This window comes from Neolamprologus multifasciatus, chromosome 2 (assembly GCF_963576455.1).
Source record: "Neolamprologus multifasciatus chromosome 2, fNeoMul1.2, whole genome shotgun sequence".
Classification (NCBI taxonomy): domain Eukaryota; kingdom Metazoa; phylum Chordata; class Actinopteri; order Cichliformes; family Cichlidae; genus Neolamprologus; species Neolamprologus multifasciatus.
The window spans coordinates 31,951,406-31,966,406 of record NC_140440.1 but is presented as its reverse complement, the minus strand read 5'-3'; the positions used below and the strand labels follow the sequence as shown (position 1 = coordinate 31,966,406).

The window sequence follows — 15,001 nt, the reverse complement described above, 5'->3', positions numbered from 1 at the left end:
GTGCAACTATAACCTTTAGAAATATCTGTGTAGACCATTCTTTCAAGGTTAATTTAACCCCAATAATAGAAAAACATCCCTTACTTCAATTTTGTGCAGTTAAATAAACAAAAAACACAAAAAGATTACAGCACAGATCAGGGGAAAAAATCTAGATGCCAACTTCTGTGTGAGGAAAAAAGGTTCTCGGTGATTAAATAAATGATCTAATCAATCACTGATCATTCTAACCAAGGGATAACCCTGCCTCCTTAAAATTCCTCATTCAGAGCATGACAGTTGATCATATTACATTGAAAACTATGGTTAATATTTTAAGGCAACTCTATTATCTTTTTCCTTATTTTTAGTCATAAACATTTGCTCTTACAATGGTGCCATGTTCTTATTTGATATGACCGGAATTTAAAGTAATGAGGTCAGAGTACAAACAAGTCAAATCTTTAACTTTTACAACTTGAAAACAGACTAGGACTAATCCGTGAAGCCTGTGTAGCTACCCTTGCAAAAACTCTATTCTGATGGTTATCAAACTACGTCTTTATTGATATGAACTGAGGAAAACTCATCCTTAAGGTTACAGAGGAGCTCGTCACATGTCATTTTTATAGGTGAAAGAGTTAACATCGAATACGATACCTGCAACAGTTTTTCCATTACCACATCAACAACATGGACAAAAGTATTAGGCAACACCTCTTTAATATTTGAATTCAAGTGTTTTCAGTCCCATTGTCATTGTGTATAAGATCAAGTGCCTTGCCACACAGTCTGACTTTACAATGACTTGTGAAAGATTTGGTCTAAAGAGCTCACTGAAATCTGTAATGGCATGCAACTGCTGTCACAAGTCACTTAGGCTACGTCCACACGTACACGGGTATTTTTGAAAACGGAGATTTTCCGTTTTCGTTTTAAAAAATAATCCCGTCCATACGTAAAGGCAGAAATGAAGGAAAACGCTGCTAGGAACATGCCAAAGCAGCAGGTGGCGCTATATTCCTATCCGTGTAGAAATGTTGGCCAATCAGAAGTCTAGAAGCCTCGGTGGGAAAAAGTAAACAAAGCTGGGACACAGAAGCAGAACCGAGTCGTATGTGTGGAGGGACAGTAACTGTGTGTATATATGTAAGCATTTAAACACTGCAGAGAGTACAATTAACAGTAACAGTATTGTAGAAATTCATTTCACCAAAACAATAACGTGGCGCACACCTTTGATGCTGCGTTTTCTCCGTTTTTCTCGTCCACACCGAAATGCAAAAACGGAGTTTTCAAAAATATCCACCCTGGCCGGAGTTTTTAAAAATCTCCGTTTTCAGTGACCAAAAACGCCGTTTAGGGGGGAAGAAAGGTGCAAACGCATAGAAAAATCAGCGTTTTCAAAAATACCCGGGTACGTGTGGACGTAGCCATAGTGACATTTCCTTTTTGTTAATTCCACAATCTTCTGGCATAAACACTCTGTGCTGGGAGCATCGTGGCTGAGTACTTCCTGTATGTATAATGTGCACATGGCCCAGTAATTCTGTCCATGTAGCGTGCTTGTCCTCCAAACATCTTATCAGACACTTTCACAAAACATTTAGGTTCTTGTGAAATCCTTCAAGGGGACTTTTGGTCCTGGTGCCTCTTTTAGCTTGTTAGCTAGTTTTTGTGATACTTTCCTCCTTTTTAGTTTCTTTTCATCCTTATTAACCTCCTCACTGTCAGTCACATCATTTGATGACTCAGTATCCTGTAGCTGCATACACAGATTATGTGAGGTTTTTCTTTATAGGCTTGTTTTATGGGAAATGTGTACATTAAAAAAAAAGGCACAAAGCCCTTAAAACACACCTTATTTTGGCTTGCGGGACACTAGCCCCTCCCACCTGCTGTAAACCTTCTGTATGTGGAGGACAGCCAATCACAACAATACTGTCTTAAAGGAGCAGCAGTTGAAATGATTCAGAGCATGGGCTGAACCATCAAGGTGCGGTATAAGATCAATAAGGCCTTTAGTAACATTAGTCATGCAAAGCTACTCAAAAGAAAGTAAACAGTCAAATATGCAGAAGAAGTTGCCTTATGTAAAGATTTATTAATTTATAATACAAGCTTTGATGTAGACCACATTGCATTTTAGTTTTTACATTTATTCATACTGAGCTAATCTTCAAAGCAGTGACATTGATTGACAAAAACACAAACCAAAAGACACTCGATGGAAGGAATCAAAAGGTTTCCGACTGTACACTCCCAGTGCACCACCTTCTTCTTTTTTTAAAGACCACTTGTCCCCCCCCACCCCCCAAATTAGTCCACATTATGCCACGCATTCACACACCCTCAGACACACTCGCACACAAACTCACCCGCACAAAAATTCAACAAATACATATACACAAGATAAAAATTGATATATTTAAATTTCAATATTAATGATATTACTGAATTCCACAATAAAAGGCAAACGAGAAGAAACGACAGCATCCAAATGAAAAAAGGAGGCGAAACACTTCCAAAACTTTCCTTTTTTTTCCTCTCTCTCTAGTCATCCAACGAGAGAAACTCAGCCTCGTTTTCAGTGTCCTGTAGAGGAGGGCGTCACACCGATACCCGCTCCCCGCTCGCATCTTCTGTCTGCGTTTAACTGGCCCGCCGTGCCGGCTCCCATCACCAGGGAGCATCGACAGCCTAGTCATTAAAGTCTCCACCAGAGGAACGAACGCGACACCTGATGGCGCGCACATGATCCGCTGAAATCCTCTGACCGCATTTATTCAAGCCTCGCCGGGGAGTCTGTTCCCGTTTCCCGCGGACCCTCAGGTGTTTTTACTCTTCCAGATAAAAGTACTTCCTCGATTGGTCCATGAACAGACGCAGGTGACGGCCTACTGACCGTCAGTTACTGAGAGGCAAAAACAGTCTGTGAGGAGGATGGCACGTTTTCTACCACCTGGGTTCGGGAGGAGTTAAGGTCTGTTCATCTGACCAAAACAAAAAGCCACAAAGGAGGAGGAGATGAAACACAGCAAACACTTTAGAATTAAACTGGTTAAGTGCAACGAGAGGGTTAACACCATTCAGTAAGACCTGGGGAAAACATCCAAGTGACTAGTAGGGAAGGGTTAAAGCCCACACATCCTTTATAGCACTTCTGTGTCCATGAAGAGAGGAGAGTTCCTGGGTTGTTGTTTTTTTGTTGTTGTTGTTTGCTTTGTTTTTTCACTACATGATAGCTCTTCAAAAATGTCTCCAGCAGTGAAGGGATCTGCGATGTTGTTCAATGTCATGATGTTCAAAGTAAAAGTAGTAACAACAGTAGAAGTTTGGGGGCAGAAAAGTGAACATTATTGGCACAAAAAAGCCTCCGATTGGACAGTTCAACCAAAGTGAGAGAGAGACAGAGAGAGACAGAGAGAGAGAGAAAGAAAGAGGGGGACCCCAAACGGACTTCCTGCATTTTATTCCAGATCCGCAGCTGACGGGACGACAGGCAGGAAAGAGCGGAGAGGGAGTGTATGCTTGTTTGAATGTGTGTGTTTTATATATATATATATATGTGTGTGTGTATGTATGTGTGTGTGTGCATGTGTGTGTGTGTAATTAAAGGAAGGGAAGGGGTTGTTTCTGTAGCTTTACAAGAGGAGGCAGCAGTTGCTCTCTGTTGTTTTTTCTCTGTTCCTTTGACCTACAAAGACAAGAGAGCAGAGACATGAGGTGAGACAACAAAAAAAAACCCACAAAAACATCCAGCTGACATGAGACAGACCTCACTGGAATCTGTTTCCTGTTAGAAGGGGGTTCTTCCTCCCGACAGCTGCAAAGACTTTGTTCATGTGGGGTCCTCTGATCATTATTAAAAGCTTTTCAAAACTGTTTACGCATTCTTCAACAATCAAAACATACAAAAAGCTGCTGAAATGTGTGGGCCACTGCACTGTGCACAGTGTAAAAAATGTCCGTAGCTATAATCACAGTGACAATGTAGCATCAAGTGAATTAGACCTGAGTCACACAGGCCAAGAGACTGGTCAGCAGCCATATGATAACCACAGGTTTTGAGGGAAAAACGAGTATTCTCCATCCGGTTGCTGTTGGTTGAGTGCAATTGTTAGGAAAATGATTGCTGAATTCCCAGTCATGCAGGTCTACAGACGAGTTACTGGCAACCACCTGTTGCTAAGGAAAACCGTGTGTTCCACAACTGGTTGGCAAAAACCTCAACAGTTAGCCTCAGCTAGCCGAGTTTGGCTAAAGTTAGTCTTTTTAGCAGCACTCATCTTCTTTCTTTACACGCTGGCATCCACACGCCTGTCATGAGTTTGGCTGCTGGTAGTGACGGGATGGATTACATCCAACATACGGCTGCGAACTGAAGAAGCATGATGGTTTATGCATGATGGTATTAGAGCCAGTGACAGTTTAACATTTTTTTTTAATAGTTTGGCACCTCGAGAAAAAACTAAAACAAGGAGCAGATGAAAGTTCCTCACCATGAGAGTTGGGCTCTGGAAGAGTCTCCCTGGCAACCAAGTGCATGACAGTTGTTCGGCCCGGCGGCAGCTTTAGAGCTGAAAACACATAAAACGCGTCAGGATTTATCCTTGTACTTTCCCATGTAATCAAATGGTGGCAGCAACAACAGCTGCATACAAATGCTATGAATTATGACCTTGTCAGTATCTATATTTGTCTCGCCTAGGAATCACTTTATTTTCAGACATCGTAACCTTCAATTAACCAAGCTGGATCATCAATATTTACATGTGCCACTAGGATATCTTTAATTGTAAAAACTTTTCCTTACACATATTAATAAGTCTACCTGGCATCAGGTTTGAAGCTGAAATGAGATGGTCACATAAAAAAAACTGTTCTATATACTAATAGTGCTGCTGTCGCTTTCACTTCTTCAGACTCTGCAATTTAGAAGTCGGTGAAGCTGCACCAGAAACCTCCTCTCTGTTTCCTCGTATACATATTTAATCAGACAGTCTCACCTCACTGAGATTAAAATCTTTTACAAGAGACCTGAGAACAAGAAAACGTGCAAAACCAGCCATTTCTTTCTTGATTGCAGAACAGTGATGAGCACCAGATGTGACACTAGTGACGAATCGCAGTGCACTGTGATATACAGAGTTTAAAGCTCCTCAGTCACACAGGAGGTGAGATCAAAGGTTGCCAACAGGTTGCATGGAAGACACTGATTTGTCTGCAAACATTTGCAAACTATTTCACCACTAGTAAAACGGTTTAAAAAATGCGATGCAAACCAGAGACAAAGATTACTCAGATGGAAAAGTTCAACAAAAGCTGGAGAATAAGAGCACTTTCCTTCAAACATTTACAGTTTAAATGCCACTCAGAGTGCAGCTGGCGAGCGTTTGCAGTCAGCCGGTGTCTTCCATACAAACGACAGGCAACCATGGTGCAGTACTGTATATCTCTTTGCAACATTTCACCTAGCAACACCAAGCAACCTCCATCAAGGACTCCATCAACTGTTGATGCACTAGGTTGTTTTCCAACTGGAAGAGAAAGACAACCCTTTAAAAAAAAAAAAAATCAAACTCTGCTTTTAAAGCCAAGCCCAAATGTGTTTCTAAGTCTCCACAAGAGTGATGAGGGTGACAGGCCTCAGGTAGAGGTGGAGAACACCACATACTTCAGAATTAAGGAGTAGCTTAAGCTTCTTCAGTGCAGCTTCCCATGTACAATGCTGATGGGATTCTCAATCTCAAACCAAGGTCACATTCTAGAAGGTTTAATCTGATTTATAAACTCAGGACTTCTTTAAATGTTCCTAATGAGTGCTAAGACAATCAGCAGCCACACCTTCTTCAGCAGATAGCCTTTTAAATGTAGGCAATCTGCGGTCAGAGGTACATGATCACTACCCTGATTCATACTGGCAAACGATTTGTTCTACATGTGAGCGAAAATACGTGCACTTCCTGTCACGGTTACAGAGTAAAAGGCAGATTTTCTGGTACTGTTTGATTAAAATTTCTGAACAGAAACGCAGAAAGAGGAACTGCAGCCACCATCAGAAGACTCCACAACAAATCACAAGAAGTTGATGGGCTGTTGAAGGCAGCGACACAATATACAGATGTTACCGGACATCTGAATATTATGAATATTGGCGTTATACAGAAATGTAAGCTTTATATTTTTGTATCTTTTTACAGAGAGATCTTCTTTTATCTGACCGACTCGATTTCTTCTATTGCACATTGAACTTTGTGTGTTTTATAAAGAATAAATTTATAAAGTAAAGTTGAATTAAAGCCGCGCTTAATGCAATATAATTACTTTATACAACTAAACCAACATTTTCTTCATGGGTCTCAGAAACAGCTTCATAGACTGGCTTCTTAAAAAGAGTTTCTGACATGGAGATTTTCATTGTCTTATATTAGACATTCTTAAAACAAGAAAAAAAAAAGGTTTATTTAAAAACACAAACAAAAACAAAAAACCCATAAGTACTGAAATGAAAGAAAAAAAAAATCTTGACTCTAACCCCATAATCTGTTGTGCTTTTTAAGCTACTTTATGTACAACAGCCAAGCAGTGACTATGTCAAGGACCTTTATTGTGAAAGGAACAGGAAGAAGCCCATTTCGTATGTGTGGACAAAGCTCACGTTTCCGGTATGGCGTTTTCGGACATGCATAAAACAAATCAGGTCATATTACCCCATTATTGTTGATAAGCAGTTTCAGTATTGGCATCACTCGCTCCACTGGAGCAAGCCTGCAAACCCAGCATCCAAATGACTGAGGCTGTGCTGGAGAGGAGGTTAAAGAACTGTTAACCATCATGGACCATCCTCTGCATCACTTACTGGAAGGCAGCGGAGCACTTTAACATGCATTTCACAAGGACAGACACAGGAAATCTTCACTGCCTCATACCACAATACCTGCATTTATTTTATATGATTTCTTATTGAGCCATTTCACTCTGGTTTGTTTTTATTTTTATTTTTATTGAACTATCACAGGTTGTGTTCAGTCTTTTAGCTAATGTAACAAGTTTACAAATTCTGGGATTAATAAAGTATATTTTGTTTATAAAATCTAAATGGTACCTACAGCTACCTTTGCATACTGCATGAATAAAAACTCATACCAGCAGATAATTCTCAGATGAGTCTCAGAAGATAAAGGCTGTTTTCGATTTCACTTCCCATTTGTTTCTACACGAAACAGAGAGACACACATCCTTGCGTCACATCGCTCTGATTAAAGGGAAATGTCCAGCCAGTGTGAGAGATCAGAAGCACTGAGACTGGTTCTCAATCAGGAAATACTGTCTGCTTCAGTTCATGTTTTGGGTACAGTGAAATAATCCAAACAGCAGCAAAGGAGGAAGGATGCTGCCTGGGAATCTGAGGACACTGGCAGAAGTTCATGACTGTAAATCGTTAGATTAAGAGCTTTGTGTACTGCTGCTAGATATGCCCGCATGCCGTTTTTGGCATTAGTACGTTAACAACAGCGTTTTCAGTAAGATAAAAGCATAAAGATGCCATTCTGTTTCTCTCTGATGCTTTCTCTGGCCAGCGATGGTCTTACCTCCCAGGGTGACGTTGCCATGAAGGAAGCGTCCCTGGAAAATGAGGCGGAGTATACTGGGACTGCTCACCTGCTCTTCCTCCCACCCTGCCAAGGAGGGAAAGAAGAGATGTATCACTTTCCCAACTGATGCAGCCAGCAGTATTTTTTTGTCCCAGAAACACTAAACACAAGAGCCGTGATACAGATTGCTGAGCATATTTCTAAAGTTGTGACTGTGACATATGCAAAGCCCACAGTTTACAATTTAAACCTTTAACTAAGTTCTGGATTCTGTTTCCAAATGAACTCAAACTGGCAGTTTCTTGTATTTTAATCAGCTGGCATGCACACTGGTAACCAGTACATCAATGAGCTAATACTAGCTAATGTACTGGCCTGGCCAGTTTATTGCCCTGGCTCCAATGTTAATTCCCCCATCCAACACCATAACACGGGGTGTGATCCAAAAATTAGGGTGATAAAAAAAGTTCAAAAACCTCACAATAATCTCCTTGGGCAAGTCCGGATGACTTTCAGCATGGCTGCCCGTCCTGACCACTTGTACTGCAGCCTTGTCCCCAACTCCAGTATCCACAATAACTCTCAGAATTATTATGAAGAGCTAAACTCTCCACTGAAGTCAATATCGCTGTCTTACCAGGCTGTGAACATGGGAGTCTATGGGGATTGACTCAAGTGGCTCTTGAGTTGAAACTGCAGTTTCTGGCAGTTCAGCGCTGCTTTCATTCATGAATGAATTCATGAAGTCTCGAGAGGCTGCAACTTGGAGCCGGCTCTCTGGCTACAGCCGAGGAGTTTTCATTTGAAGCGTCTGCAGTTTCTAAGTCCAAAGGCTGCGTGTCACATGATGAGCAAACCCAGCATCGTGCTTGCCATTTTTTGACACTCACATGGTTGTGCACAGCAAATCTGTCCCCCTGGATGAGGCAGTAAAAGCAGAGTTTTTACTGCCCACCTCACACTGTTACAAACTCACCTGTCTGCTTTGGACTTCTAAAGCTTGTCAGTTTGTTTGAATCAGCGAGTGTGAATACTTGCATATTTTTAAACAGAGATTATATCAGGTTTTGATTCCACGTCTGTTAAATATTTGCAGAAACTGGCAAACTGTATGAGATTGAATCAGTCTGACTTTGAGGTTCAAAGTGTGAAATATATTAAAAGTGAAGAACAGGAGACTGAACCCTTTAAAACGTACCTGCAGGCCAGTTGTCAAATACGTGCTTGGCGATGTCCGTGGCCGAGTCATTTGGGGAGAAGGTGAAGTCCTGTGTTTTGCCACTGACCAGGATAAGGCGGAGGTGTACCTAAAGCGACAAACAAAAGCATTCAAATATGGGTCCACAGAAATGTCATGCCAGCCACACTTCCATTAAAATTCTTCTCAATTAGTCGTGGTGAAATCCCTTCACTTCCTCTAACCTCCTCAGACATGAGGTGACCTTCTGAAGGGTGCGAACAGACGGACATTCCAGCCTAATTAGATTTAGCCACACCAGATCTCCACCCTCTGACTGGGCGACTTCATTCATCGAGGGCTTACGGTGAAGTGAGCCTCTGTTGCTGGAGATAACACCAGATAAGGGTGGGGCAGAGGGGGGAGAACACTGGGCCTTTAGTTCCAGGGTGCTGCTGCTCCTCTCCGGGCTGTCGGCCTAATGCGATAACCCCAGGTGTCCCAGACAGCTCTGGGCCATGTTATTAAATTTACATGGCCAGTGCGTAGCCCCAAGGGGGACTCGTGCAAGTGTGTGTGGGAAGGTCTCTTAACAGAGGGGCTTCCTTCTTCTTCTTCTTTTAAAAAAAAAATCGTCTGGGCATCTACACAAAGATATCTGTTAAAAAACAAATAAAAGGGGAAGCTTCATGGGCAACACGCCTTTAAGCAGTGTCTAACATTTTATCCCCACTGGAACCAGAAGATCAGACTATTACTAGGACACCAAAAAAAGCTACTTTAATTACTTTAATTGGCGCCAACTTAAAATATAAGAGTATCACATAAATTATCAGTTGATTTAGATTTAAAATCTGTATCTGAAAATAAGTAGTAAGCTTGAAAATGAATGTAACAGAGTAAATGTCACAACTGAAGGTCATAATAATGTGTCATAAAATCTTTTTCACTAACAGTTACCTCAAGTTTTTTTCCCTGCATATGCAATTAAAAAAGAAATTACCAGGACTTTGACCAAGCGTACTTGCTCCTCCATAAAAGCTGAAACTCGCTGGCTTTACAGGGGCTAGCTGCACCCTCACGCACAGAAACCTCTTTGTCATTTATTCATTGGTTTTGCAATTGAAAGAAATTGTTTAATGTAATAAATAATCAGTTAACAGACTTTTCTTGAGAATCATCGCAAGGCTGCGCTCATGAATGTAGATCCTGCACCTTTTCCTATCAACTTACTATCACGACCTAGACGGGGATAAGTGGTAGAAAATGGTTAGATGTACTTTTATGGAAAATAGTAAAGCAAAACTAATGTTGTAGATTAAAGCAAGACAGTGTAGAGCTTCTATGAAGCAGACTGTGATCAGCAAGTGCTTTAACATGTGTGGCATCCCAGGTGATAAAGGTGTAAAACGGTTTAACCAAGAGAAAACTATGATTACTATGACTAGTGAAGTAACTCTGGTTTAATTGTCTACTACTTATATTTTAATAAAACACAGTTTTGCGACAATAAAAAGGGCAATTCTATTCTATTTCATTCTATTCTTTACAGCCGTTTAACAACTACAAAAATTTCATTGTATCTGTACCCACAGTTAGGCAGTTTAAGGCATTTTTATAAAATATGGTTTCATTTTCCACCATAATGCTTCATTTCTGCTGACTTCCAGAAGTGTTGCTGCTGCATGTGTCGCCCTCCTCACACACTATTTTAAATTTAAAAAAGAATTTAAAAAATGTGAATATTTTCTTCGAATTTTTCCACTAACATTAGACTACATGAAGGTAGGCTCGTGGTCAGGATTAAAAACATCACCCTTAACTGAATAATTATCTTGAGCCCATTTTGGACCTCTGTCGCTGGACCTCATTGAGCTCTCATCTCTGATCAATCATTCCACAAAAACATACAAAAAGAACAATACTAAATCTTTTTGCTGGGACATCTCGACTCTAGATTCAGAGCTGACAGATGGGGGAACGTTCCCCCTACATTTGCCCTTCTTTAAAAAAACGTGAAACATGAACTTTCTTTGGTTCACAAATCACAGAGGAGAGAACAAAGAGACTTAATCACGAGGTGTGACGTCAGGAAGGGACAACCCTGCTCTCTGATCTGTTTACAAATACACCCTCAAACCCCCCCTTTCCTCTCGGTGGTCCCCTGCTCACCCATCCCCCTGTGAACTGAATAACCTCAATGTGGGATTGCATACCCATGTCATTATTAACAAGCTTTGTCCCTCTTCCCTTTCATCCTGAACAAAACAAAAACAAAGTCAAATCTGCCATGGCAACATCCTGCATCACAAAGTCATTGAGGTTCACCAATCGAAAAAGAAGTCTTCCAAGTGGCGTTATGATTACTTTTTAAGGGTTAAAGGTAATAGCAGAGGCTTATCTGTTCTTCGTGCCGGTCAAGTTTCCTAAAAACATAGTCAGCCACGAGCTTCAGGATAGCTGCCAAGAGAGATGATCTATTAAATCCCACTCTGGCCTCCTGTGGGTTTTACCTCATGTTGGTGTCCTACATAAAACATCTGACAACATTTATTCTTTTTTAAAAACGAAGCATGGGTTCCGTTAATACGGGGATGTCAAACTCATTTTACATCATGTGCAACAGACATTCCACTTTGATGTGAAGTGGGCAAAAGTACTACCAAGTTACAGAAAATGTTCTGGATTGTCCTGTAATTACAATTTTAGAATATCCTTGTGCTTTGGTGTAGTATAACTGGAGCAATAGGAAAAGCTGAGAACTTGTGAAAATACAGTTAAAAATTTAAAAACTAACCATGCTTTCACATTTTCTTAAGATGCCCAGTGAGCCAGATTGGAGTCTTTGCTGGGCCAGTTCTGGCCTAAGGGCTTTACGTCTGGCACCCCTATTCTAATATCTGCAGTTTATCACTCTTCTTATTCAATAAAGCGTACGCTTCAGAAATATCATAAAATTAAATGACACAAATAACAGTAAAATAACATAGAACAACACAAAAAGTTGAATCATTGTCCTTAAAAAGTTATGTTTTGCCTCACCAACAATCCAAAACCTGAAATATGCAACACGTGTGATCAATGCTGTACATTTTCATACTAGGAACTCAGTATGGAGACAGCAATTGTAAAAATGTGGGCCAGTAGTAACATTTGAATTGAAAAACAAAAAATTGGCAATCGCCTATGAAAATATTTTATTTCAAGAGAAAGAAGAATTAATGCTTTATAAAAATACCTAAACTGGTTTAAAGTCTTTGATTGTACAAAGGTAAACAGGACTTCTTCCTGTTGGCCATGAAGGTAGCAGATGGTGATAGGTGACAGAGAATTACACTTTCTTTAGCATTGCCCTTAATATGACAAGCTCCAGATATCTATGTTTTATGTTTTGGTGAGCAGTTGATAACAGAAAGAAACAGCTGTTTCATAACTTTTGGGTTTAGAAGTGGCTACCTTTGTTTCTAAAGCTTAGGTGACATGGTGCTACTTCTTTGTTCTTTGTTAATCCTATTTGAACCGGGCACATTTATTTAATTATTGTGTCATAAATAAAACAAACTGATCTAAAACTACAGCCAAACATCAGCCTGTCTGACTGATAAATGTCGCCTCTTTTGACTTTTTATTTCTTCTAATTTCTGATACTGTCGCTGCTCTTATTCACAGCAGAAGTTTTAATTACATAAAAATTACAGACAAACTGCAGTTTAATACCCCAAAATGCAAATAATTGTCATCTTTTTCTTGGTAAAATAGTACTAATAAGTAAACAGAAAGCCAACAAAAACTTGTATTATTGTATCCATTCCTGTGGTTGGGTTGGATTAGGTGGGGGCAGGATGTAATAAGAGGGTGCAATCAATTGGCATCTAAACCTTGAAAGGAAAGTAGGCCAACGTTTTAACTCAGATTAGACAGATGGTGTTCACAGGAACAGCAGTCACTATCCAGCTAAGTGTTTGTGCACGTTGGCTAATCCACAAACAACCCCCACCCCCATACAAACACCTACATCAGTCACAGAGATAATCAAACGTATTAATGTTAGATGATGTTTTGAGGTTTGTTTGTTTTTTTGAATTCAGAGAGCATCGCCTCAGTTGTGTGTTTTGAAAGGTGACAGCCTCACTCACCATATCAAGATCCCTCTGAGTGGTCATGGCTCAGCGAGGAGGAAGGCCGTGGACAGGGAGCAGAGAGGACAGGATCGGTGTGCTTCAGCAGCTGGAGACGGGGCCAGAGCCCTGATACAAACACCAACACTGTCAGGTTGACTTCCACAAAAACAGAAAAAAAACCTGGCACCATAAGATTGCACCGCTCACAAACTGTTACCCACCGAGCTCGAAGGAGGCTAACGCTGCAGCTAACATGACAACACTATCGGTCGAAACTGCACATGATCGATTAGTTGCCTGGACCGCAACAGCACCGAGCAACTTGTGTTTTACCACACCGTGATTTAACTAACCCAAATTAGTAATCTTGGCGTGTTAAGATAGGACAAGCTTTAAAGATTAATCCCACAGTTAGCCTTACGTTATGCTAGCGGGCTACATCCAATTCAGGCATCACGGCTCATAAATTTACTGGACGCTGAAGCGGTGCATTAGGTGGGGATGTGTCTCGCCCGGAGACACCGATCACCTCAGAGTTTCACCCAGATAAGGTGTATAAACAAAGCCCTGCGAGCTGAACAAGCTACCGCTGTTAACGTTAGCATTAGCTGTTATGTTAGCCCGATCTTCCTGTCGATGGCTAACTGCAGGCTAACAGCCTAAGGACGGTTTCCGTGCTGTGGGTCTCACCTGCATCTGATGAATACGATGAAATTTTGCATTCAGTTGAGTCAACCAGTCAGCGGGAAACGTTTTCCATGGGGAAATGATCGAGAGTAGATGGATGGCGTTATGGTTGACTCTGGGTATCGGAGGCTAATGGACGGGAAGACGCCGGAAGTCAGCTGGTAGTAAACACAGAGAAGAACTACAAAGGCTTCTGGGAGTCCGAGTCCAAGTATGAGAAAATATAACAGAAATGAGAAATAGTTTATTATTATTATTATTATTATTATTATTATTATTATAAGCAGAAAATTTGTTTATTAATCATGGGGGGATTGTTTTGATTCAGACTAAAAATATAAATATTAAAGACGAAAATCAGAATACTTTAATAATCCCTAAGGAAATTATGTGGGTTACAGTTGCTTCAAGACAGTAACAGTAACAGACTAAACTAATTAAATAAGACAATATAGTAAACTGTTTACAAATTTAAGAAATAGCACTAATATATACAAATTGTTCAATTATAAATAACAAGACTATTACAGAGTCAAGTATATCACAGAGAAATATACATGATTGACATTTAACTCTGTGAACTCTGTCATTTGTTATTTGACTGTAGAGCATGTGCAAAAGGGTGTAACTATTGCAGTATTTACAGTGTATTAGATGGAGGAGTTGTACAGGGCAGGAATGATTTCCTGTGTTGTTCAGTGGTGCTTTTTAAAATGTAAACATTAGATGAAAATTACAAATTACAACCCAGATTAAAGTGAAATGTTAAATTAAAACTCTATATTCCAAAATTAAAATAATACCGAGTATAGACAAGGTATTATATAATCCACATATCACAAGGTGTTATAAAGTTTAATGGCCACAAGTAGGAATGATTTTCTGTGCTATTCTGTTAGTGTCAGTTTTATTTATATAGCACATTCCATCACATGCAAACTCAGTGTGATTAACAAAAGAGATAAAACAGAAGAAACTATGCAGGTCTACTGTGTCTTATGGCAATAAAAACAACAACAAAAACAGAAGTTAACAAACGCACACACCATCATTGCCATCAGAACTGCCAGCAGTAGCTGAAGTCCATAGTGTAGAGGGTGAAGAGAAAGTGAGATGGAAGGGTCTCGTGTGGGGCTCTTGTGTTGCTGACCTCCCTGTTCGACACACAGTGCTGTGGGAGTACATTTTCTGGTCTCCCAGTTAGGCAGTCAGTCAACCATACAAGTCAGTATCACTGTCAGCTTATCAGGCAGTAGAGCCGGCCGGATGGCATTGAAGTCACCGAAGAAGTAAAAAAAAACAAAACACGATTCTTACAGTGCTTGCTGCTTTGTCCAGGTGGGTAGAGACACGGGTGCGCAGGCAGAGAATGGCTTCCTTAATTTCAAGTCTGGGCTGGTAGGCAAACTAGAGTGGGTCCATCAGTGGGTGGACCACAG

General features: G+C 40.5%; 1 protein-coding gene across 2 annotated transcripts; it reads right to left on the bottom strand.

Annotated features, from left to right (window-relative positions):
* Positions 1-2,063: 2,063 nt before the first annotated feature.
* Positions 2,064-13,742, bottom strand: ubl3b (ubiquitin-like 3b). 2 transcript variants are annotated; one of them, XM_085182861.1, is made up of 6 exons: positions 13,566-13,740; positions 12,891-13,001; positions 8,776-8,884; positions 7,575-7,661; positions 4,482-4,559; positions 2,064-3,676 (listed from the first exon to the last, which is right to left on the bottom strand). In XM_085182861.1, exons 2-6 carry the CDS (start codon positions 12,915-12,917, stop codon positions 3,624-3,626), a joined length of 354 nt encoding a protein of 117 aa, XP_085038987.1. In that variant the 5' UTR covers positions 12,918-13,001; positions 13,566-13,740; the 3' UTR covers positions 2,064-3,623. The 2 variants fall into 2 exon arrangements, with proteins under 2 accessions (XP_085038987.1, XP_085038980.1); XM_085182854.1 differs by lacking the exon at positions 2,064-3,676 and having other exon boundaries at positions 3,683-4,559; positions 13,566-13,742.
* Positions 13,743-15,001: the final 1,259 nt, after the last annotated feature.

Excerpts from the sequence above, each read along its gene's own strand:
- ubl3b (XM_085182854.1), bottom strand. The coding sequence starts at position 12,917 with ATGACCACTCAGAGGGATCTTGATATG. Across the intron at positions 7,662-8,775 it reads ATTTGACAACTGGCCTGCAG|GGTGGGAGGAAGAGCAGGTG; the intron begins GTACGTTTTAAA and ends CCTCCTTGGCAG. Across the intron at positions 4,560-7,574 it reads TGGCAACGTCACCCTGGGAG|CTCTAAAGCTGCCGCCGGGC; the intron begins GTAAGACCATCG and ends ATGTGTTTTCAG.